Source organism: Orcinus orca, chromosome 9 (genome assembly GCF_937001465.1).
Source record: "Orcinus orca chromosome 9, mOrcOrc1.1, whole genome shotgun sequence".
In the NCBI taxonomy this organism is placed as follows: domain Eukaryota; kingdom Metazoa; phylum Chordata; class Mammalia; order Artiodactyla; family Delphinidae; genus Orcinus; species Orcinus orca.
In genome coordinates, this window is record NC_064567.1 from 13028226 (window position 1) to 13053253 (window position 25028).

The 25028-nt window shown below is 38.8% G+C and overlaps 1 protein-coding gene and 1 long non-coding RNA gene across 6 annotated transcripts in view; one reads left to right on the forward strand and one right to left on the reverse strand.

The window, feature by feature from the left end:
• Nucleotides 1-1268: 1268 nt before the first annotated feature.
• Nucleotides 1269-11102, reverse strand: LOC125965476 (uncharacterized). Its single transcript, XR_007479382.1, has 6 exons — nucleotides 10945-11102; nucleotides 9476-10385; nucleotides 7048-7152; nucleotides 6890-6970; nucleotides 4512-4649; nucleotides 1269-1759 (listed from the first exon to the last, which is right to left on the reverse strand). It is a non-coding gene; the product is annotated as an uncharacterized LOC125965476 (long non-coding RNA).
• Nucleotides 10664-25028, forward strand: part of BRAF (B-Raf proto-oncogene, serine/threonine kinase) — a 163648-nt gene continuing 149283 nt past the window's right edge. For 4 of the 5 annotated variants that reach the window (XM_033432330.2, XM_033432332.2, XM_049715082.1 and 1 more), the window contains exon 1: nucleotides 10664-10962. In XM_033432330.2, coding sequence (XP_033288221.1) covers nucleotides 10843-10962 — 120 coding nt within the window. In that variant the 5' untranslated portion in view covers nucleotides 10664-10842. The remainder of the gene's footprint in view (nucleotides 10963-25028) is intronic. The other variant, XM_012533882.3, reaches the window with a different exon arrangement.

Below are 25028 nucleotides of genomic sequence, written 5' to 3' on the forward strand. Positions count from 1 at the left end.
AGTCCAGCCTGGTTGTCTGCCACCACTACAGCTCTGTTCCCTCTGACAGTCTCCTGCTTATAAGTTTTATGGCAGTTTTAACTGTATTCTCTCTTCAGTGTTTCAAAAATCTTTGGGCCTAGTCTCATCCAGAACAATCCACCACACTTATAGTATGTTTCAAAGGTATCAAACAGCATGAAATGCAAATATGATAAAATATTCAATTTTCTCATTAAAGTAAGTGTTCTTGGCACCTTAATTTCCTAACATCTAATGTCTTTCGTTCTTTTAGCAACTAATAACATTTCCTAGAGAGTGAATTATTGTCCTGTACAAAATCATGGAAGATATACTTGTATTCATGCAAGAAAAATTCTTATATGAAAAGTGCTACCTAAAAAACCACACTAATTCTGAACAGTGTGAAAGGGTCTGAATAATTAGGATATTTGCTTCCCAAAGCTATAATGTTAAATTTGGCTTAAATTATCTAATATTGAGGCATTAAAATAAAAGTGCCTAGAAGTGATCATGGCAGATGCTGAAACAAGAAACCAGGAGTGAAAAAGACAGCTAAAAATTTATCAGAGTAATAAATAAAAGAATTTTAAAAGAGAAAACTCCAGATTTTTCAGAGGAGGACACCTAAAATAGAAAAGATGTGAAGGTGAAGAGACATACATTTACCAATCTATTGCTAAAAAACTTCAGAAGTAGCTGAATTCAATTACTTAAAAAGGATTACAGAAATCAACTCAAAGATTTGTTATATCTACATCAGAGAACAAAGTATGTACTTAGTCATTATATTTAAATTAAAAAGTCAAAGGGTGGTGCCATCGAGGTGTTTTTAAACATACAGGATGAGCAGCTGTTGAAGCAGAATGTGGGATTGTAGAGCTCAGTTTGGTACTTGTGGAGTTTGCAGTGTCTGTGACATACTCAAGTGAAGACACCTAGTAGGTAGTTGGATACAGAAGGTTGAGGCCAGGTGGAGATACCTACACTGTGATATAGATGTAGAAGTTATCATTGCAAATAAAACCAATGGAATTGATAAGAGGATAAAATGAGTTCCATGAGAAAAAATAATTGGCAGAATATGGAAGCCCGGGTTATACCTACAGTTAAATTGCAGATGGTGAAAGCTGACCCCAAAAAGGAAACCAAGAAAGAACTAACCTTTTATGAGGAGTACTGGAAATGTGTGGAGTCATGGAATCTAAGGCAACAGAGATTTTTTTTATAAAGTATATTTTTTAATATATTTATTTTATTTTTGGCTGCGTTGGGTCTTTGTTGCTACGCGTGGGCTTTTCTCTGGTTGAGGTGAGGGGGAGCCACTCTTCACTGTGGTGCACAGGCTTCTCACTGCGGTGGCTTCTCTTGTTATGGAGCACGGGCTCTAGGCACGCAGGCTTCAGAAGTTGTGGCACATGGGCTCAGTAGTTGTGGCGCATGGGCTTAGTTGCTCCGCGACATGTGGGGTCTTCCCGGCCCAGGGCTCAAACCCATGTCCCCTGCATCGGCAGGCGGATTCTTAACCACTGTGCCACCAGGGAAGCCTGCAATAGAGATTTTTGAGAAAAAGGAGACAGCCAGCAGTGTCGATGCGTAAATGAGGAGTGGCACTTCACACTGCGAAGTAGGGAAGGTGATGAGAATGAATAAAAATGCATAGAAGTTCCCACTTGGGGGAAACTAAAGAGTTCATGCCTTAAAGCCTCTATTTTCTCTGTGAAGTAGGAAGCAAGATCCCGTAGAAAGGTTTCTATACCTAAGAATCGAAGACAAAAGCAAAACACAGTTTTAAAAATCAGCATTAGAGACATTAAATACCAAAAACCAGTAATAGAAGTTCTGATGTCTCTAACGTTGGGTACTATTAGAGATTTGCTTTTTAACAATCTACTGTATACGAGGCTCTTCCCGAGCGATGGTAAGTGTTAAAACAAACAAACCAAAATCTAAGACTCTCATTATTGTTCAGATTTCATAAAAGCCTAGTGCAGTGTTTGGCACCAAGTAGGTATGCAGTAAGTATTTGTGGAGTGAATGAATAAATGAAGATATGAACTATGAGACATCATAAAAATATCTTAAGAACAAGAAGATACTAGGACAGGTTTTGCTGCAAATATTTAAAATAAAAAATATGTACTCCAAACACACACAGATTAACATAACAACATTTAAAATGTGAGAAAATTCTCACTTGATAGGTAGAGGTACCTTATAGGGTCTTATTAAAACCTGAGCAAGATACAGCAGAACTTTGCTTCATGACTCTTATTGTCTATAAATCATGATACAAAATGGTTTAATTCCAGTGTATCTGAAAATTAAAAGTATTATCAAACTAGATTTATCAGGAATAATCCTAGGCAGGTAATGTAAGAAGGTAAAACTTAATGTAATATTAATAGATGCCTTACAAGTTTTTAATTGCCTGAAAAAAATTTCCTTTGGAAACTTACCACAATGTTTTATTACCATAGGTACGTATTACTTTTATATAGAAAATGTTTCTTCCAGCATTTTTGGAAAAATTTCAAATGTACAGAAAAGTTAAAAGAATAGTATTACAAACACATTACTATATCCGTCTAGGTTCCCCCTTTTCTTTATCTCTATCTCCATTTTTTTCTGAGCCTTTTTTTTTTTTTTTGCGGTACGCGGGTTTCTCACTATTGCGGCCTCTCCCGTCGCAGGGCACAGGCTCCGTACGCGCAGGCTCCGCGGCCATGGCTCACGGGCCCAGCCGCTCCGCGGCATGTGGGATCTTCCCGGACCGGGGCATGAACCCGTGTCCCCTGCATCGAGCAGGCGGACTCTCAACCACTGCGCCACCAGGGAAGACCACACAATATTGAATTTTTAAAGAGTTAGAGTCGGTTGTCTTATATAACGTCCCACGTTCTCGATTTGATTGTCTCCTCATGATTACATTCAGGTTAAACCTATTTGGGCCCAAATACTACATAGACTATGTACTGCATCAGGACTTACATAGTGTTGAAGTGTTCCCCTATTGGTGGTGCTAAGTTTTATTACTTGGTTAATAGAGTGGCTGCCAGATCTCTCCACTGTAAATATACACTTCCCCTTTATAATTAGTAAGAGGTCTGTGCGATGGTGTTATGAAACCATGAGACGGTCCTGTTCCCTAACAGTCTTTTACCCAATAATAGTTTTAGCAACTATTCACGGTCCTGACTTGGAGTAATGATTACACTGGTGGTTGCAAAATGGTAATTTTTCTAATTCTATCATATCCTTGCTCTTGCATATACCAAGGCACATCCTGTGCAAGCTCAATTTATACATTTACTTCCCTAGATCTGGATCAACCATTTCTTAAAGCCCATGTTACTTTTCATGGAGAATGGCCTTTCAAAACCAAGATCCAGGCACCAGATATACTTACTACTACTCCTAGGCACTTTTTTCGGCGGGCAGAGTTAAGAATTTTTGAATCTATATCTACATCTATATAGACTACATATAAACATAAGTATTTATATATTGTACTATTTATTATTTATATTATTTTAAATATATTAAAATATGTAATTATATATTTTATATAGTATATATATTACAATAATTATAATTATTATATAGTATATATATTTTTTAATTTTTATTTAAATTTTTTTATTTTTAAAAGTTTTTGGCTGCGTTGGGTCTTGTGCTGCTGTGCGCAGGCTTTCTCGAGTTGCGGCGAGCGGGGGCTACTCTTCGTTGTGGTGTGCCGGCTTCTCATTGCAGTGGCTTCTCTTGTTGTGGAGCACAGGCTCTAGGCGCGCGGGCTTCAGTAGTTGTGGCACGTGGGCTCAGTAGTTGTGGCTCGTGGGCTGTAGAGCGCAGGCTCAGTAGTTGTGGTGCACGGGCTTAGTTGCTCCGTAGCATGTGGGATCTTCCCGGACCAGGGCTTGAACCCATGTCCCCTGCATCGGCAGGCGGATTCTTAACCACTGCGCCACCAGGGAGTCCTAGTATATATTTTTAATACATTAAAATAATATATGAATGATATATTATTTATATTATTTTACTATATTAAAATATATAATATAATAATACATTATTATATATAATATTATTTATATTATTATTTATAATACTGCGTTGGGTTGGCCAAAAAGTTCGTTTGGCTTTTTCTGTTAAAAAAATATATTATATATCTATGTAAGTACATACATAATACTTAAGTACTTGTATATATATACACATACACATAAGTAATGTAGTATACACGTATATTCTACATAGGTATAGCCATAGATACAAATATATAGATTATATACTTATAAGTATATACCGTTGAATTCTTTTGTTTTCTTTTTGGCCGTATGGCATGGCATGCAGAACTTCCCAGACCAGGGATCACACCCGTGCCCCCTGCAGGGGAAGTGCAGAATCTTAACCACTGGACCACCAGGGAAGTCCCTACAGTTGACTCTTGAACAATGCAGGGGTTAGGGGCACTGACCCGCCTCGCAGTTGAAAATCCATGTATAACTTACAGTTAGTCCGCTGTATACACGGTTCCTCCGTATCCGCACTTCTGCATCTGTGGATTCAACCAGACTTGGATCATGTAGTACTGTAGTATTTACTATTTGAAAAAGACCTGTGTATAAGCAGACCCATGCAGCTCCAACCTGTGTTATTCAAGGGACAACAGTATACACTTTTATAGCATATGTACTTATATAGTACATGCATGTTCTTAACACAATATATATACTTATTAGTATGTATTTTCCTAATTGTATCATTCCTTCTCTGTATATTAATTAGCATATATTCTTTTAAAAATTATACAGTATGTCTAGGTGTGTGTTTGTGTGTGTGTATATTTATAGTATGTGTATATATACATATATTTTTCCCCCTAAATCTTATGTTAATACTGCTACTTCCAATTCAAATCCAACACCAAGAACCACAGGGTTCTTCTTCAACTTCCCCTGTTCCATATCTATTTCTACTTTTTCTACAGAAAGAACCCTGATTCCCAATATCAACATATGTACTGATTTGCTCTATGCCACAATAATGACAAATTGTTTCAGAATTACAAAACCAAGATGACTACCAATAATAAATCTTAATAAAGTTGAAGATTATTTGTAGTTAATTTTGCTTTTAGAATCTATTCCAGTCAGTACGTAATCAGAAGCAGAAGCCCTAGGAAATGTAAATAACAAGGAATTTACTATAGGGATTTGATCTTATGCAGTTGTGGAGGTGTTTAAGCAGTCTCTGTGAGGCTGGTGTTTCTGGGTCTGCTGCTGGAACCTGTGAGGAGGGACTGCAGTATAAGTCAGACTCTCACTACCTGAGGTTCTCATGGCAACTCCAGTGATGTGGGTCCTGCAGGAGAAGCCAGTGCTCACCACCACAGTTAAAAGGCCACTCCACCAAAATGGTATTGCTTATTGTCAGTTCTGTCTTACGGAAGGGAGTCACCACAGAGCTCTAAGAGTTACCCTCACAAATCCATTTCTTACATCTTTGGTGAAGAGAGTGTGCTTTGGACCCTTTCATGGGATATATTTAAGGAGATGGTGAGCAGGTCTTACAGGATGGAAGAGGATTCTGGGAAACAAGTCCAGTTTAGCTAATAAAACAGTGTAAATCCACCATAGTCTACAGTCAGAAAACTATATTCAGAAGCTACTTGAATTAACCATTTTCTCTGTGTAGCTATGTTATCAATTTGATGTACAATTAGGTTCATTTGGTTAGATTTTACTTTTTCATTTATTTACATGTCTCATAAAGTAAAACCATATTAGAAGGTATACTCAGAGAAGCCTCACTCCCACACTATCTCCTCCACCCTGCTCTGACCCATCCCTTATCAGGTACTATTTTCACTATATAGATATAGTTTTCCATATATATATATATGGAAAACTACACCTTGCAATAAAAGCAAACTTTAAAAATTTAATACCCCAAATTACCAAATTCACAAAGAATATTTCAAAGAACTCTGTATCTTATTAACACATCCAAGGATAGTATAAGCAAGATGTTATAAGATGAAATAACATATGGATATAAACATCCTTTGGTAAATGTTAGAAATGTAATATCTAACAAATTTTGTGAATTAAAAAGCAAGGTCTTCCTTCAAGAATTAAAGTCTGAGAAATGTGAGTTCAGTGGAAGAGATGTCCAATGCTAAAAAGACTGAAAATCTAGACTTGATACAACAGCATTTTATTTAAGAAACAACAAAGGTTTTTTGTTGACTGTAACCTTCATATGTATCAATAATGGGTGCTTATATGATTTTTGATTATATTAACAAAAGCATGGTTCCTAGGTTATTGCAATGAGAGATTCTATTCTTTGTTAGTTGGATCAAATCTGGAACAGTGTTTAATTCATGGGACCACATTTTAACAGGAACATTGAAAAGAGTACACAGAAAGGTGAGAAAATGCTTTGAGAGAACTCCCTTCAAATATCTGAAAGCAGTTACACAGAACAAGAAACAGACTCATCTTGTGTTCCTCTATAAGGCAAAACTCAAATCTGAATACAGATGTCATAAAGAGGAGGATTTCAATTTAACTTCAGAAAAAAAAAGTTACAGTTGAATGTACTGTATTAGTGAGGTTCCTACCACTAAAGTATTGGATAGAGTTTAAAATTCCACAGAGGAGATTCCAAGTATCTCCCAGTGGGAAGATGGTGGGGAATCAACTCTATGATTCTGTTTTCTATTCACACCTAAATAGCTTCTATTAAACGATATAGAATTAAACAATATAGAATGTGTTATTTGTAATGATGACCTTGATTCATAACGAAAATATTAAACTGTGGTGAGCTCTACAGCATTGAACATGGTTGGAGCTATAGAAGCTTCCTAGAGGCTGCTTACCTGTTTTCGAGTAGCTGACCAATACATGTGGGATCAGACCTGGCTGGGCAAGTCTGGCTGATGGGTGGGACTATCCAGTGTCTATAGAATGCAGGATTCAGGTTAGAAACACCAGTCGGAAATAAACTTATCTCCAGGGAAGCGAGGGTCAGGCCTACCAGCAAGGCTTCGTAACAGTGTCTCAGCCATCCTCTGGAGCAATGTTCGGAGTAGCGCTTCTCATCTAGATTTGTTTCCCAGCTTCCTGTGAATACATGAATGCCCTAGGGGAAAAGGGGATGGTGAGAAAAAGCTATAAGAACTGTGTTGACTAAAATGTCTGTAAGACTTTAAAATGCAAGATAAGACTGCTTTGATGCCCATATGGCATGCTATAACACAAAAGGGAGGTGTTATTTCTGTTTCTGCTCAACACAAACTGGCTTGGCTCATTACAGGCTCCAAGAACACAGTGCCACTGTTTTGTGTAGTGGATTTCAGCACATCAACACTACCAAATCCCATCAGCATTGGGATTTGGGGGGAAATGCCCAAGAGGAGAGAGTTAGGATGTGTCCAATAGCCAAGGACCTGCATTTAGTTTTGCAGGCAGTGGGGGCCTCAGAAGCTAAAGAAAGAAGGTAGGGCCTTCTTCTGTACCATACTGAGATATGTCTTGGTGATTCTCAGTAATAAAAGGGGGAGAGTTTCAGTGTAGAATCCCCTTGGGAGAAGGTGAGGATAAGCAGCTATTTCTACAGAGTAGCTAGTCCATTATTCTAAACACAGTCTGTCTGTACGTTAAATATGTCTGTAAATTCTTTGACATGTCTTTCATTGAGAGGTGGGTTCTATAGTCTCTCTCCATGAATTTGGGCTGGACTTTGTGACTTACCTGTATCCAATAAAATGCAGCAGAAGTGATGCTGTGTGACTTAGGAAACTAGGTCATAAAATGCAATACAGCTTCCACCTTGCTTACAGGAACCCTAGTATATGGAGCCCTCAGCTGCCTTGTTACAAGTCTGACCACCCTGAGGCAGCCATGCTAGGAGGAAGCTCAGGCCACGTGAAGAGAGTATTTAGGCATCCTGGCTGACTGCCTTACCTGAGGTCCCAGCTTCAACCAGCTGACATATGAGGAAATCAGCCTCCAGGTGATTCCAGACCCCCATGACTGAGACACCTCCAGGCATTCAGTCTTCTCAGCTGAGGTCACAGACATCATGGAGCAGAAATAAGCCATGTCTGCTATGCTTTGTCTGAATTCTAACCAAGAGGGTAACTTTATATTTCACAAAGGGCAAACCTATAATGTTTGATCCTCACAATGATACAGATAGATAGGACTGGCATTATCACTCCCCTCGTTTTACAGATTGAAACAACAACAAACAGGTATTTGTGTTTACCAGCCTTGAGATTATATAGCCAAGATGTGGCGTGGTGACACTAAAATTCTGATCTTTGGAGTCCAAAGTTTATGCTTTCTCTGTATTTTCCCATGTGGATCCTGTGGGTCTTTAGAATGGCCTAGGGAAATCAGTAAGATACATCCAGAATTTGAAGACGAAGTCAGAAAATGTTTTATTTATTTATTTGGCTGCGCCAGGTCTTAGTTGAGGCGTGCAGGATCTTTGTTGGAGCATGTGGGCTCTTAGTTGCGGCATGTGGGATCTAGTTCCCTGACCAGGGATGGAACCCAGGCCCCCTGCATTGGGAGTGCAGAGTCTTAATCACTGGACCACCAGGGAAGTCCCCAGAAAATGCTGAATAAATGAAAGCTAACAAGAATCAACATTAAACTGATGAGATCAGCCATCCTGTGGAGAAAACAATCACGTAAAATATTGTGGCTGATAAAGAAAACTATACTTGTGGATACTGAAGAATCCTTGCATCCTTGGGATTAATCCCTATAAAATAGATAACTAATAAGAACACAGGGAACTGTGTATAGCACAGGGAACTCTACTCAATACTCTGTAATGGCCTATATGGGAAAAGAATCTAAAAAAAAAAAACAGTGGATATATGTATAACTGATTCACTTTGCTGTATACCTGAGGCTAACACAACATTGTAAATCAACTATACTCCAATAAAAATTTTTTAAAAAAAGAAGGCTATACTTTAAAATGAAACCAATGGAATAAAAACCTTAGGAGTTTTAAATGTTATGAAGAAGTGTTATAATGATATAATATTTCTAGGGGCTGATTTTTAGAAAATGAAATAGGACTGTTAGAGAATTTTTTAAAACTCTGCTAATTGTATTTCTGATGGTATCAAGGGGAAAATGTGCCATGACTGGCTGCTGGTTCTATGTTTGTCTGCTTAGATTTCCTTATAGTAAAGAAGGGTGCTTCAGACTAGTATAGCTTGATGACATTATCCCTTAGGATAATCTTCATTTACACTACCTTTGTCAAGCCACCTTTTGGTTTAAATTTAGTGCCTCAAGGCGACTTCTCTACTTGGAAGGGAAAGTATAAAGAAGCTAACAAAGCATACCATGCTCATTCTATAGGTGGTATTTTGTATTTTTCAATGTAGGGTAATATTAATATCCTGATTAAACAAGCAGTCTCATACACAACTCCTTACCTTGGGAGTAAGGGTCTGCTCCTGGGCTCATGGTAACTCTATCCTTACACAGACATTCTGCTTCAGAAGTCAGTAGGACGGCTTTCTATCTCTTGAATCATGGTGAATACAAGAAGGTCACTGGTGACTTTCCCCCTATGGGTAGTACACTTAAAGCTTCTCATGACTTGATGTTTACGTTACTTTGTGATTAACTGCACACCATTTGGAGCTCACAGTAACTTCCACTGTTTCTCACTCCTATTTCTCCCTTCCTTAGATTTTTTCCCTTTCATATTCCCCTTTCCTTTCACATACATGTGTTTTTAATAATAAATTGGGTTTCTTTAACTAATTCCATTCTGTAACTGGGCCTCTCAAAGGTAATTTACCTCTCTTCTCTTGTTTTCATGCATATTTGGCATAAAGAATTCCTTGGAATATTGTTTATGAGCAGGACAAAAGTATTTAAAATATTTTGAATGATTTTCTTAAAAATAAAAATGATTCAAGTTTGGATGCTTCAAATGTCTAGAATGCTCCATGCCTTGTGCAGGCTCTAGAACATAGAAAGCGACCCACTGACATTTGTTGAATGAATCTGGGAAACGAAAAATAGACTAAACATTTTATTCCTGAACGATGAAGCAAAAAAAGAAAAGCTTTTAGACTTCCATTTAGACCCACTTTATTAACAGGCCAAATCCTTTAATGAAAAGGATCCAAGCATCATTCTCGTAACTTGTCTTTACCTAAATCTATTTCTATCAAATTCTGCTTGACTATTGCTACCTCGGGGTTTCAAGTCTTATTTTTATGACACGGAGACGTTCGTTATAATGGAAATAACACAAGTAGTATGGGCTTCCCGTCTTTCTCCCTCTAGGATTTCAACTTCTTCTCGAACACCATCCTCCTCTTCTAGTAAATCCTACATTACAGAACAGGCTTAGGACGGAGAAGAGAATTAATCGGAGCCATGGAAACGGCCGAGCGGAGGAAACGTGTGAGCTGGGAGGTGAGCAGAAGGGCAAGATACCCTCCCCTGACGACGGCGCCAGGGCGCTCCGAGGATCACGTCACGCACCTCAGGTGACGTCACGACCGTGACACGCGGGTGACGCCGTTGCCGCGGCGACTTCCAGTCGTCTCCGCCCCCTGCCCCCGCCCCCCGCTTAGCGTCCTTCCCCCAATCCCCTCAGGCTCAGCCGCGCCGGGGGCAGCAGGCCGGTTCCCGAGGTGGCCCAGGCGCCCTCCCGCCGCAGGCGCCGCCCGGGCCGTCCCTCCCCGCCGCCCCCCGCCCTCCGCCTCCGCCTCCCCCCGCCCTCCTCCTCCCTTCCCCCTCCCCGCCCAGCAGCGGTCGCTCGGGCCAGGCTCTCGGTTATAAGATGGCGGCGCTGAGCGGCGGCGGCGGCGCGGAGCAGGGCCAGGCTCTGTTCAACGGGGACATGGAGCCCGAGGCCGGCGCCGCGGCCTCTTCGGCTGCGGACCCGGCCATTCCCGAGGAGGTGAGTGCCGGCGCGCCCTGCACCCCTCCCGTCTCGGGGCTCGGTTGGCTGGTGTTTATTTTGGGGAGAGAGGTGGCGGTGGGGGCTCTGGTGCCCTCAGCCACCTTCCCTTCTGGGCGCTGCGGGCTGGGAGACGGGCATTCCCCTTCTGTGCCTCTCCGTCATGCAGCTCCTCGCTACGTAAACACACACAATGGCCCAGGGGGTTTTCCCTGGCCCGCACTTGGGGCTTGAGGGATTCGGGCAGCGGTGGTGGAGCAGGAGGCTATCAATAGGGGGCGAGACTCAGGGTTGGTCCGAGAAGGTCACGGCTGGCTGAAGGTAGCCAGCCTCGCGTCTGCTGGATGTTTTCTTTATTTTGAGTGGGGGGCGGGGGAGGCTGGCGGCGGCATCTGGGTGGAAGATGTCGGTCAGTAGCCGGGGCCGGGACCCCAGCCCGAGTTAGCGTTGTATGTAATTATTACACGGTCACGGTGATGATGGGGCGATCATTCCCTCTCTACTCTCCCTGACTCTGCCTCTTTTCAGGCCGCTGCCCTCCCTTACACTTCTCTACTTGTTAGGGGAGATTGCTCTTCACCTGTTTTAACCAGCGGATGGTCTTTACTTTTTTAACCCTAAATGCCACTGTTTCCGTTCTTTCTCCCATCCCGGTCTCAGGCCCCCGATTCCTAATGTTTGTCAGTGTTCTGTCGCCGACCGGTAACCCCCATCCCAGTTCCATCTGCCGCCCCGCTCCTTTGCCAGTGGTCGGACCTGCCTGCCTTCTAACCTCAGCTTCTACTTAAGACCATTTTTGCATTTCTCTTATCTTAGTCCTGTTGAGGCCTTCTACTTCATTTCACCGCTCGCTAACGTTGTTATCGTCACAAATCCTTCTGAACGCTTTGGAGCTACTTACTTTCTGAATCGTGAAGCTGTCAAGATCCCGTCAGGTTTCACTTGCACTTCTATTGTGCATCCACACCTCCTTGTTTATTTCTACCCTTTTTTTAAAAAAAAATAGGTGTGATTGATTTCTTTCCGTTGTCTTCCTTTTTGTCCCAATATTTTTCTTTTACTTTTTCGTCTTCAGTCCTTGCTTCTCTCAGCCATTATTTAGCCTCTTATCACCTTGTCAAATGACTTTATTTACACTTTGGTTTTTGTTACGTAAAATTTATTACATTTAGTGTTTGGTATTGTATTACATAAAATAATACACTTTATTGTACTTTACAAATAATGAGATAATATATGGTATAATAACTGTGCTTTACAATTATTGATTAGATAATGTGACTTGCTCCGTTGGCTTTGCTCAAAGTTCATTCCTTTCTACTACAGTACTTACATTTTGTTTCCCAATTCTCATAACGTCTCGTTCTTCAGTCAATGCACTTCTCTTTTTCCTGCTTCATCAACTTTACTTTGGAAATTCATTAGATATGGTTGCTCTATTCAGTATCAGTTTGTTCACAATAATATTTGTTTTTCATTCTCTTATACCACTTCCATCTATGCCCAAGATGTGTTCTGTACCATCATTTGATCTCATCTAAATTTCTCATGTATACATACATATATATATCTTTTATGAATATATACATCTTTTATACCACTTTCCGCTTACTTTTCTGTTTGCATTTCTGCTCAGATCAGTTTCCTCTAATATCTGTTCATTTCCCCCAACTTCTTGGATTTTAAGTAGCACTCTTTCCTTCTTCCATTTCCTAGTTTATTCTGTTTTCCTTGTCCCCAGTTGCCATTCATTCTGCCTTGTTTCCTGGCTTTTGGTACTTACTTGCTGAAGCTTCCTCTTGTCTTCCCCACACCTCCACATTCCTTCTTATTTATAAACAGCTTTGTTCCGTTGACATGGAAATTTATTTTTAGGATACATTGTTTTTAATGGATAAATACTAGGGGTCACATCTGCTGTCTATTTTTTCCATGAATCGGATATGCCTTTGTCTTACTCTGCACAGGTGCCTCTAGGCTTGCTTTACTCTGTAGTGCAAGTGTGGTTTTATTGAATTGTATCTAGAAGAATGGGTAAATTAATGGGCATGGGTTATGAAATCGTATTTCTCTGATTATAACATTGTTTTCGTTGAGAACTTTGTTTGAGAGTTATTAGAACAGTTTGTAATGATATAGAGAAGCCTTTTGTTAAGTACAGTGTCCGCTATCTTATTTGAAAGGGCCAGATTATTTGAGCTCTACTCTCTGAAGATTCTGATTCGGTAGGTGAGAGCTAGGGCCATGAATTTCTGTTATTTGGCACACTTCCTGGGCAGTTATGTATCAGTACTTGAGAACCTCTAGGCTAGATGAATTTAAACCTCAAGTTTAAATTGGCAGTAACTGGAAAGCATATTAGTATCTCTTGAAACCATAAGGATACTCAACTAATTTTAATTACTTAGTAGTGTTTCCCACTGCCTCCTCCACCCAGGTTTTAATGGTTAATGATGAATAGTAGTTTTTCCTCCATATTTTCTTACAGGAACTTATAATAAATGTATTTGGGGGGGATAAAGGGTTAAAAATGAATCTCTTTCTAATATAGATATCAGTGTTATGGATGGCAGAATAAAGTACTCCAAGAAATAATTTTTAAGTTTGAAGTTGGTATTTGTTTATCCACTGGAAACTGAAATGTACTGTGGTCTTTTAATTGAACTGTCTTCTATGCACTTAAAGAGATATAATTGTCAAGTGCATGGAAAGAAATGAAAAAAATGTGTCTAAAGAATTACCTTGGGCTTCCCTGGTGGCACAGTGGTTGAGAGCCCGCCTGCCGATGCAGGGGACATGGGTTCGTGCCCCGGTCCGGGAAGATCCCACATGCCGTGGAGCGGCTGGGCCCCTGAGCCATGGCCGCTGAGCCTGCGCGTCCGGAGCCTGTGCTCCGCAACGGGAGAGGCCCCAGCAGTGGGAGGCCCGCGTACCGTTAAAAAAAAAAAAAAAAAAAAGAATTACCTTACTTGACAGTAAAATACAGGTTTTAAAAAGTTTCTCAGAGTAAAAGCACATTTATTATTGAAAAATTAGAAAAATGTAAGTACAAAAAGTTTTAGAAACTGTAATCTTGCCACTAAGATAGAATTTAAACATTTTAGTGTGTATCCATATACTCCTTTTTCATGCTTGTCTAATGTATGTGGTTTTGTAATTTTTTTTTTTTTTTTTCGGTACGTGGGCCTCTCACTGTTGTGGCCTCTCCCGTTGCAGAGCACAGGGTCCGGATGCGCAGGCTCAGCGGCCATGGCTCACGGGCCCAGCCGCTCCACCGCATGCGGGATCCTCCCGGACCGGGGCACGAACCCGCGTCCCCTGCATTGGCAGGCAGACTCTTAACCACTGTGTCACCAGGGAAGCCCTCTCTTATCATTTAATAAACTCCCTTCTTTAGGCATCTGCTCACCTCTTCCTTTATTTAGAAATTTTTTCTGATATCAGTCACTTACATATGCTATTAAAGGAATTGATTGTCAGTAAACGGATTAAGAAAGGAACGTTGGAACTGAGTACTTGAATCCTTGAATGTAGTAGAACCTGAAAGCAAACTTGATTTAATTGTATTTAGATAATAGGCCAGAAAAATTATATTAAGATAACAGGTTAGAGAAGTCTGATTTATCTTGATTCCCTGTCTCTGGCTTTCCTGTTTAGGAAGCTGATCAGGTCTTAACAGCTGGAAACCTATGTTCTGTGAGTGGTAGGGAAGAAAGGGAGGGAGCAGGCTACATTGCTTTGTTAGCATTTTCTAAGACTTGATGCTTACCTTGTTAAAGAATGAGACAGCTCTTAAGTGTTCTTCGTGTTTCTCCAACCATAAAGCTGTTTTTCTCCTTTAGAAATGCAAAAGTGTGTTTTTTTAATTTGACATCTTGATATTAATTTAGCTGAATACTTAGTGGACATTTTGTGTCATAATCCTCTTTTATGAAATTCAGTATGTTCCTGTGCTTCCTATATTTCTGCCTCAAATTATCTTTGAAATAAGCCTTTATAGTCAGTGGCTCTTACTGGACTTTGTCTTCCTCAGAAGTTGAATTGTTTTAAGTCCTTTACTCATTCTCTTTGTCCAGTTGATCTACATTGGTTATTCTGTAAAGTCAGGATCAGCAATAGTTATACAACTTCTGAATTCAAAATAGAAGAGCCTGTTTAGGAGCTTTTCTGTTTCATAAGCAGTGCTTTCATAGTCATAGTGTTGTAGATACTTAATATAAGAACCAAAAATTTAGCTTCATTTCTTCCATTCCTTCCTTTAATATTTGGTGGAGACATTGACATGTTCTGGGAGGTAGTTTTTATTTTTCAGCTTTCTTTTGTCTACCAACCCAATTTACTGTTATGCATAATTAGCAGGGTAGTCAGAAGAAACTCTTTAATACAGCCTCCACCCTAACAGTAAGCAGTTATTTTTTTTTCCCCTCTACCCTCTGAGATTATTTTGGTTTCCATGTTTTCTCTTGGTCTTAAAAAACTGTTATTCTTGTTCCTTCCCATATCAGGACTATGCTTATAGAGGGAAAGTGATGCTCAATAACATTACATTTCTTTCTGCATCCTGGGAATGCCCTTGATAAAGAATATAAAAATTGCTCTGAACTCAATTAACTTTATATCTTCTGGAAGCTCTGTAACATCAAATGAAACATCATTTTCATTCTTGTAATGTAGCTGCAGTTATTGACAGCACTTTCGGAACAAATGTACTGTAGGGCGGTGGTTTTCCAATTACTATAGAGCTCTAGCACCGTTTTTAAAAAACAACATTAGCACTGTAAGAAATACAGATTTTGAGTTGCTCTAATACCTATATACATGAAGCAGTTTTTGTCTGTTTTGTACATTTTTTTAATCCTCATCTGGCATGTACATACTCAGTTAGTGAAAGAGTTAATGTGTACAAAACAGAGAATATAGCCAATATTTTATAGTAACTTTATTTATTTATTTTAATTTTTTTATTTGTGGCTGTGTTGGGTCTTCATTGCTGCACGCGGGGTCTCTCTAGGTGCGGTGAGCGGGGGCTACTCTTCGTTGCAGTGTGCGGGCTTCTCATTGTGGTGGCTTCTCTTGTTGCGGAGCATGGGCTCGAGGCACACGGGTTTCAGTAGTTGTGTCTTGTGGGCTCTGCAGCACAGGCTCAGTAGTTGTGGAGCACGGGCTTAGTTGCTCCGCGGCATGTGGGATCTTCCCGGACCAGGGCTCGAACCCGTGTGCCCTGCATAGGCAGGCGGATTCTTAACCACTGCGCCACCAGGGAAGCCCTATAGTAACTTTAAATGGAGTATAATCTGTAAAATTTTTCCATCACTATGTTGTACACCTGAAACTAATATAATATTGTAAATCAACTATACCTTAGTTAAAAAAATTTTTTTTAAATAGTGAATGAAACCCTATTAGATATGGTGCACTCTGATTTTTCTATACCATTCAGTTCTCTTTTTTTAAAAGCTGCTCATAAAATCAATTTATTAAATTGACAACCACCTAGTTGCAGCACACAGTTGGAAAAACACTGTTTTGAGGCTATCAAGGACTTTCTTCAGATGTTACCTCAAGGCTCTATTTAGTCCCACTACACCTTAACTATTGAAGTTCTTCATTTATCTGCATTACTTGTTGGTTTCCTTGAAAAAAAAAAAAAGGCTTAATGGCTGTAAAAATGTTAGAGCTACTGTGTATGGAAGGGAGATCTGTGCTGACATGAATCTTCCTAAGTGTAATAATCTGTGTAGAAAATTTCAACAACTTGTGTTTAAGGCAGTGGTCAGCGGACTTGCGTAAATGGTCAAGTGGTAAATATTTTAGTTATTGTGGGTCTAACTGCTCTGTCTCTGTCACAAGGACTGAACAGACTGAAAAATGGTATTGCAGTGTAAAAGCAGCTAATAGACAATATGTAAATGAATAAGTGTGACTGTGTTCCAATAAAACTTATTTATGGACACTGAAATTTGAATGTGTCATGAAATATTCTGTTTTTTTTTTCATTTAAAGATGTAAAAACCATTCTTAGTTTGTGAGCTGTACAAAAAACAGGTGGTGGGCCAGATTTAGTTCATGGGCCAAAGTTTTCAGACTCCTGGTCTAGGGGAGACTAAGTATATCATATTTGAGGTTCTGAAATTAAGGTGTGGGTTAGAGTTCTATGGAAAGTTCATAACTGCTTTTTAAAAATCGGGTTTATTGGGATATAATTTACACATACTATAATGTACCATTTTAAACACACAGTTTGATGAGTTTTGACAAATGTATATACTCATGTAACTACTGCCACAGTCAAGAGATAGAACTTTTGATGGAAAAGTTCCCCAGTTCCTCTTTGCATTCATTTTCCTCCCCACCCCACCTCCAGCCCCTGGCAAACACTGGTCTGATCTCTAGCTTTGCCTTTCCTAGAAAGTCATATACATGAAAACATACAGGATGTGGTCTTATGTATTTGGCTTCTTTCATTTAGTTTGATATTTTTGAGATTCACCCATGTTGTTGCTTGTATCAGTAATTAGTTTGTTTATTGCTTAGTAGTATCGTGTGGATGTAGCATGACTTATTTCTACATTTACCAGTTGATGAGTAGTAGGGTTCTTTCTAGTTTTCAACAGTTATTAAGGTTGCTATAAATGTTTGGGTTCGGGTTTTGTGTAGACACTCATTTTTATTTCTCTTGAGTAAGGACCTAGAGCTTGGACTAATGGGTCGTATGGTAAGTATATATTGATATTTAACTTTATAAGAAAGTGCTAAACTTTTCTAAAGCAATAGAAACCATTTTGCGTTGCCACCCACAATGAATGAGAGTTCCAAACTCTACCCTTGTCATGTCAGTCTTGTTAGTTTTAGCCATTCTAGTATGTATGCAGTATTGTGGTTTTAATTTGTATTTTCCTAATGACTAATGATGTTGGACATCTGTATATATGCTTATTTACTACCCATGTATTTTCTTTGGTGCAGTACCCATTCACATCTTTTTATTCTGTATTTACCTTCTTATTATGGAGTTGTAAGAGTACTATATACATATTCTAGATACAAGTTCTTTGTATCAGATATGTGTTTTTCACATGCCTCCCAGTCTATGGCTTGTCTTTTCATTTTCCTAAGTGTCCTTTAAAGAGTAGAAGTTTTATTTTTGATGAAATCCAATTTATCAATTTTTTCTTTTAGAGTTCATGCTTTTTGTGTCCTACCCAGTATAACTTTGCCTAACTTAAGGTCATAAAATTTTCTCCCATGTTGTCTTCTAGAAGTTTTACAGTTTTAGCTTTTACATTTAGGTCTATCATCCATTTGGAGTTATTTTTTATATGTATTGTGAGGTAAGGGTTAAGGTTTGTTCATTCCTTTTCATATGGATGTCCAGTTTCACCTTTTTTGAAGAGACTAACCTTTTTCTGTTGAATTACCTTGGCACTTTTATTGAAATCAGTTGATTATGTTTGTGAGTTTTATACTGTTTTATTGACATATATGTCTTTGGTACCACAATGTCTTGATTGCTTTACAGTTCAGTCTTTTTTTTTTTTTTAATTATTTATTTGGTTGCGCTGCATCTTAGTTGCGGCTCACTGGCTCCTTAGTTGCGGCACGTGGGGTCCTTAGTGGTGGCATGCGAACTCTTAGTTGCAGCATGCATGTGGGATCTAGTTCCCTGACCAGGGATTGAACCCGGGACCCCTGCATTGGGAGCTCGGAGTCTTATCCCTTGTGCCACCAGGGAAGTCCCTATAGTTCAGTCTTAAAATTAGGTAGATCCAGTTCATAGGATTTTTAGAACTTTAAAATTTGATTTTTAAAATTTTTTGTGCTATTGTCTTTTGAAAGGACAGGGTACATAATTTGCTTCCAGTTCTTAAAGGTGTCTTCTACTCAAAAAAAGCTTAAGACTCACTGTGGTATATAGTTAACACACCCCTATCTTGAATCATTTGGTGGAGAGATTGTGAAAAGTGACAGGTAAAGAAACATATTTCATCCAAAATTAATTTTTTTGTAAGAAATGAAGGCGATATCCTAATAGGTGGCACCAAAAAGTCAATGTCTTTTTTTCCCACCGTATTTCAAAAATGTTAACTGTAATCAAGATACATTTAGGTGAAAGTGAATACGCTAAGATGTTTATTCACCAAAAAAGTCATGGAAAATGTCAATCAGGTGGTGGGGGATACTAGTTTATAATACTAGCTGTGTCATTTTCCATCTTCAGCGTGAGTTTTTCCATTTTAAACCTATGTCATGTTCTGTGATGTTCCAGAATTAGCACCTTTATTACACTTAGAGGCATCATTAAATTGTTGTTACTAAGGATAAGCATATGATGGTTGTTGGTCATATTTCTGCCTTTTTCATTTGGACCCATAGGACCCTTTACCTTGTTTTAAATTACAATGGTAGTAGCTTTTCACTGCTTAGCCTGGAGGGCTTCCCTACCATATAAAATGATATTTCTAGTTATGATTTTTGCTTAATAATTATGAACATGTTTCCTGATTTTTTTGTTTTTTAAGTTTCATTATGAAGGAAGGAAGACTTAAGTCTTAAAAATGAGCGTAAGTCTTGAATATCTGACAAGTACAGGGTCATGTGACAATTGGGAAGGTAGACACTGTTCAGGCTTTCGTTCATGTTGTAAGTAGTAGTAGTCTAATTGTATTTGGCTACCTTGCAAATTTGGAAATGGCACTTACAGGGAGAGAGAACCATAACATTTTGGAGACTATTTTCAACTGTTGTTCCAAAATTAGTGTGTTTAAAAAAAAGTATGCATCTCCTTATTGTAAAAGATGCCTTGTGTTTAAATTAAGAAATACTCTACTCTTGTTTTACGTTTTTTCTTTCACTAAATATATAACCTTTAAGTTAATAACACCAGAAAAATTTGACTTTTTATTTCCAGAACAGCTTAAATTAAATAAAATTTTAGGATGCTTTGAATTAGTCACTTCCCTTAAATAGGTATTTTGAAACAGTTTAAAATACTGCTTGGGGTTGTTCCTCCATTGACCTAGGATTTTTAAACTGTATTTGCTACATTACAGAACTTATTTTGCAAAGTAAATTTCTTTTTTTTTTTTTAATTAATTAGTTTATTTTTGGCAGCACTGGGTCTTGGTTGCTGCGCGCAGGCTTTCTCTAGTTGCAGCGAGCAGGGGCTACACTTCGTTGCGGTGCATGGGCTTCTCATTGAGGTGGCTTCTTCTTTTATTGTGGAGCACGGGCTCTAGGCATGCGGGCTTCAGTAGTTGTGGCTTGCGGGCTCTAGAGCGCAGGCTCCTAGTTGTGGCGCATGGGCTTAGTTGCTCCGCTGAATGTAGCATCTTCCCAGACCAGGGCTCGAACCTGTGTCCTCTGCATTGGCAGGCAGATTCTTAACCACTGCGCCACCAGGGAAGCCTGCAAAGTAAATTTCTGTTTGAGTTTATAGATGTGCTCTATTAAAGAGGATTACTAGGCCCAGCAGTAACATTGTAAATAGTTATTAGAACCCCTGTTTTTTGTTTGTTCATTTTGTTTTGTCACCTTGGATCTAATCCCATTTCGTCTGTTTTAGAGTTTATACTCTCTACTTAGAAATCTGTCTGTAGCATAGAGGGAAAAGCCCACAACAGTTACGAATTTGAGAGTTTTATTTTTAAAGTGTTCTTATTAGCATAATTTCTGGTAATGTTGTATGAAGGTAATTTAATTCCCATTTATTATGTTTAAAAAATCCTACCTTTTCTATGAATCCCAAACAATTATTGCCTTTGTAACTTTTTTTACTATAAAAAGTTAAAGAACTATTGTGAATTATTCCTAAATAACTCAGAATTCATTTTTTACACATTATATTACTATATTTCCATGGGTATAGTGTCAGAGACCTTCAGATAGGAAAGACATTGTGATTCAGTATAGTCCTTACATTCCTGTTTTACAGCCACTGAAAATGTTTATTGCATCTTAGTTTTTACATGCTTTCTTCTAAGATTTGAAATATTCTACCCATATATTCTTCCTGCACATGTCTTCTCATGTTAATAATAAATTACACAATCTTAAGTCTCATTATACATAAGAATTTAGTTCAGTGTAACTTCTGGTAACTCTATTGCAGATGATTTTCTACTACTGAGTTTGGCACGTAATTTAAGTTTCTGCATGAATTTATGAATCAAACTTTTGGTTATTGGTTATCATGGATGGCTATTTGAGAGAAAAGTTTAGTCATAAAGTCATAACTATTCTATGTCATAGCCATTCATATGCTGCTTGCTTTTCACTGGCAACTCTTGATCCTTCTCCTCCTGATGCTACGTTAAGTAAGATAAAGACTAAGAATTTATCACTCTAGTTAAGGTATTGGTGGTATTGATGATTTACACAAGGAGATGCTGAGAGAGATATTCTGATTGAGTGATACTAAGAGAAGAGGAGGGGAAATGAAGATAGTGAAGACTTTTCCTGTAAAGGGAAAAGAGAAATGGGGCCATAGGTAGTGAAGGAGATGGGGTCAAGGAATTTTTTTTTGATGAAAAAAATAAGGGCCTGTATTGTAAGAATGAACCATTAGGGAGTAAAAATGTGATTTCAGGAGAGAGAGAAGAATTGCTGGAGCAATGTCTGAAGAGGCAAAAGAGAGAGGGATTTGGTGTACAAGTGGAAGGGTTGGCTCTCAGTAGGAGCATAGACACTTTACCTTTGATAATAAGTGGTAAGGCAGAATATGTGGAATAGTGATGCTGATAGGTAGATAGATGTAATGCTGCGAATCTGTACATGTTCTCTTCCAGTTGCTTCATTTTTTTTTTCGGTGAAGTAAGACTCAAGGTTATCGGTGAAGAGTAAGTCTTGGGGATATGGTGTTGTAAGGAGGAAGATGAAGGTGTTAAAAGTTGTTAGGGAGCATGTGAGAGTGAATGGACTAGGAACAAATAGTGAAATTGATAGGCAATATTAGGTTATGTTACTTAATATTTTACTTGCTGATGTCCAGACAGCATTGTGGGCCTCCTAACTTGTCCTCAGGTCAAAGTTCATTGTAACTTGCCAAAGCAATTTAATAATTGATATGAGTCATTCTCATTTTGACTCACAAACATAGAAGCATTGGGAAATAGAACATGAATTATTACTTCTTCATGAAGTATCTGCCATTATCCTGCTATGAATGTAAGCTAAATTTGGAGAGGTCTGGTTGCTAATTTTCTTTTTAAAAATAATTCTTTCTTTCTTGAAATTTTTTTGAATATTTATTGTTTTGTCTATATAGAATAGCATCCCCACCATTGTAGTCTAATTTTTATACTGTATAGTGAAGCAATTGCTATCCTGTTATTTTCTTTTAAAAACTCTCCAAATTTGACCTGTCTTTGCTCATGCTTTCCCTGCTGCCTGAAATATAGATTCCTTCCCCGTACCCATCCCCCAAACCTTTCAGACTTAGTTCACTTATTGTAGGAAGCCTTCCTTAACCTCTTTCCAAGGCCCAGTTAGGTGCTTCTACTTTGTGCTTTTATAGCATCCTGAGGTATACCTATATCATTTTACTTTCATTGTATTATAGGTTTTTTGTTGGTATCTGTCTACTCCCTCTAGACCAGCACTGTGCAGTCAAAATATCTGCCATGATGGAAATGTTCCCTGCTGTCCAGTATGTCCACATGTGGCTATTGTATACTTAAAATGTGTATAGTAGGACTGAGGAACTGGCTTTTAAATTTTATTTGATTTAAATTAATTTAAATTTAGTCACACTTAGCTAGTGGCTACCTTGATCAGTACAGTTCTAGACCTTTTAAAAGTCAAGGCTTACTTATTTACAAAACAGAAGCAGAGTCACAGACATAGAAAACAAACTTATGGTCACCAAAGGGGAAAAGAGAGGGGGAGGGAGGGATAAATTAGGAGTTTGGGATTAACAGATACACACTACTGTATATAAAATAGATAAACAACAAGGACCTACTGTATAGCACAGGGGGCTATATTCAGTATCTTGTAATAACCTATAATGGAAAAGAATCTGGAAAAGAATATATATATATTATGTGTATGTATACACATACACATATAGCTGAATCACTTTGCTGTATACTTGAAACTAATACATTGTAAATCAGCTGTACTTCAGTAAAATAGATAAGTAGTCAAGGCTCGTGTGGGTTTCATATTTATTCTCTCATTGCTTCTTACCAACAGTACTTAATCCTACTTAAATGATTGCATTCTTTTTCAGTGCTCTTAGTCCACATAGTTCTCACTCACCTGGAATGTGACAGTTTTCTTCTCTAGACTTTTGTTCTTAACCACAGCTTTCCAGTTTGTTTTCAGAATTATTTTGAAGCCCTAAGTTCTTCAGTCCTGTAAAACTAGGTTGTTTTTGGTTTTGTTTTCCTCTTTAGAAATGAACACCTGGGTGCTGTAAGGTTACCTCAAAGACTTTCTCAGGGGTGGGGAGTGTGGCAAGGAAGAGCTCAGTGAAAGGTTTGGGGGGTTAGGGAGGCAGTTTCTGCTGCAGCCAAAGTAGTTACACTTCGTAAGTTAATGTATTGGAATTGTGCTTAAGATTTCTCTTGGAGGGAAAAGAAGACTTCTAAAAGGTAAGAACACTCTTAACTGAGTGTGCGGGCATGCACGTGGCATTATGTGATTAAGTGTCAGAGTGGGTGATGGAGAACAATAAATGCAGGAGGAGTTCGGACATGGAAGGTTATTATAGGCTAATAAGGTCTTGATGGAAGTTAGTGTTTAACCTAGGCAGGTAGAAGGAAGGAAAACGGATGTAATAGGCAGTGGGAGTAGAATTTGAAAAAAATTAGAGATGGAAATACATAAGGTAGTTTTGTTGAAGGAACAGAACAATCTGAGTATAGTTGGGTGAATTGTATAAAATAAAATTTGGCTAAATTTGATGGCACTGGATTGTGGAAAATAGTGATAGACTGAAAAAAATTTTAACTTTATTTTGTATGCCGTGGGATGAAAGTGGAGATTTAAAATAAAAAATGATAAAAGCAGTGTTTGAGGATGATTGAGTTGGTAAGTGTTTGTAGGGTAGATTCAAGATGGGAAGAGGTCAAACAAAAAATGTTTACAGAAAGACTTGGTAGTCAGATGTTATACTAGGCCGCTGTTGGGGGTTGGGTTCTTTGAAAGCAGATACTGAGACATTTTTTGCAGTGCAAGATGTTTATTCGGAATCAATACCTGTGAGAGGAAGAGGCACGGTGCAGGATTGAGCAGACAACAAAGTTGTATTGTGACGCAGGCTTCACAAAACCTTTGCCTATCAGCGTGGAGCTCTGGAGTGAGAGATTGCCTGTCAGTCCCACATTGAGCAGAATGGCTGGGCCTTTATACCTCTCCTTGTTTGGTCACTAGATGTGGGCTGCAGTTGAGGTGGACCTTGAAGGAGGTGACATTTGGAGGCTGTCTGCTGACTGTACTCACAGCTGGGCAGCAATTCCTTCCATGAAGGGAGAGCTTGGTGGTACATCTCTGTGTTTTCTATAGCCAGAGGGTTTGCATGTGGGCAGTTCTTCCCCAGAGGAAAGGTTTTAAATACTTGGAGGTGTTTTGGTTTTTACAAAGATGGGGGAAAAGGGTACTTACTAGCATTTAATGAGCAAGGACCAGGGAAGTCAGCCATCCCACAGTGTTCCAGACAGTCTGCACATTTAAAAATTGTTCAAATAAGCACATGACTTAGAATGAGTTGCTGGACTTTGATGTAGGGAAAAAAGTGATCGTAATGATGTGAGCTTAGAAACTAACTTTGTTTTATGTATGAGGCATTATTATTTTTTTGTTTTTTTGCGGCATTATTTTCATAGAGTACACCAGAAGCTTCAGGAATTCAGTTGTCACGTAAATTGGAGGAATATTAAAGTTTTCAATCAGAACTTTATCAAGAGTTCTTCACCACTTCAGAAAATCACATAATTGATGGCAGTGCCACTCGTACAGTAATTGATGACTCAAACACTCTTTCCCTCAGTCTACAGTTGTAACCACCACAGTCACAGTGATTCTGTGTATAGATGCAAGCACCTGATGCCCTCATTATGTTGTTT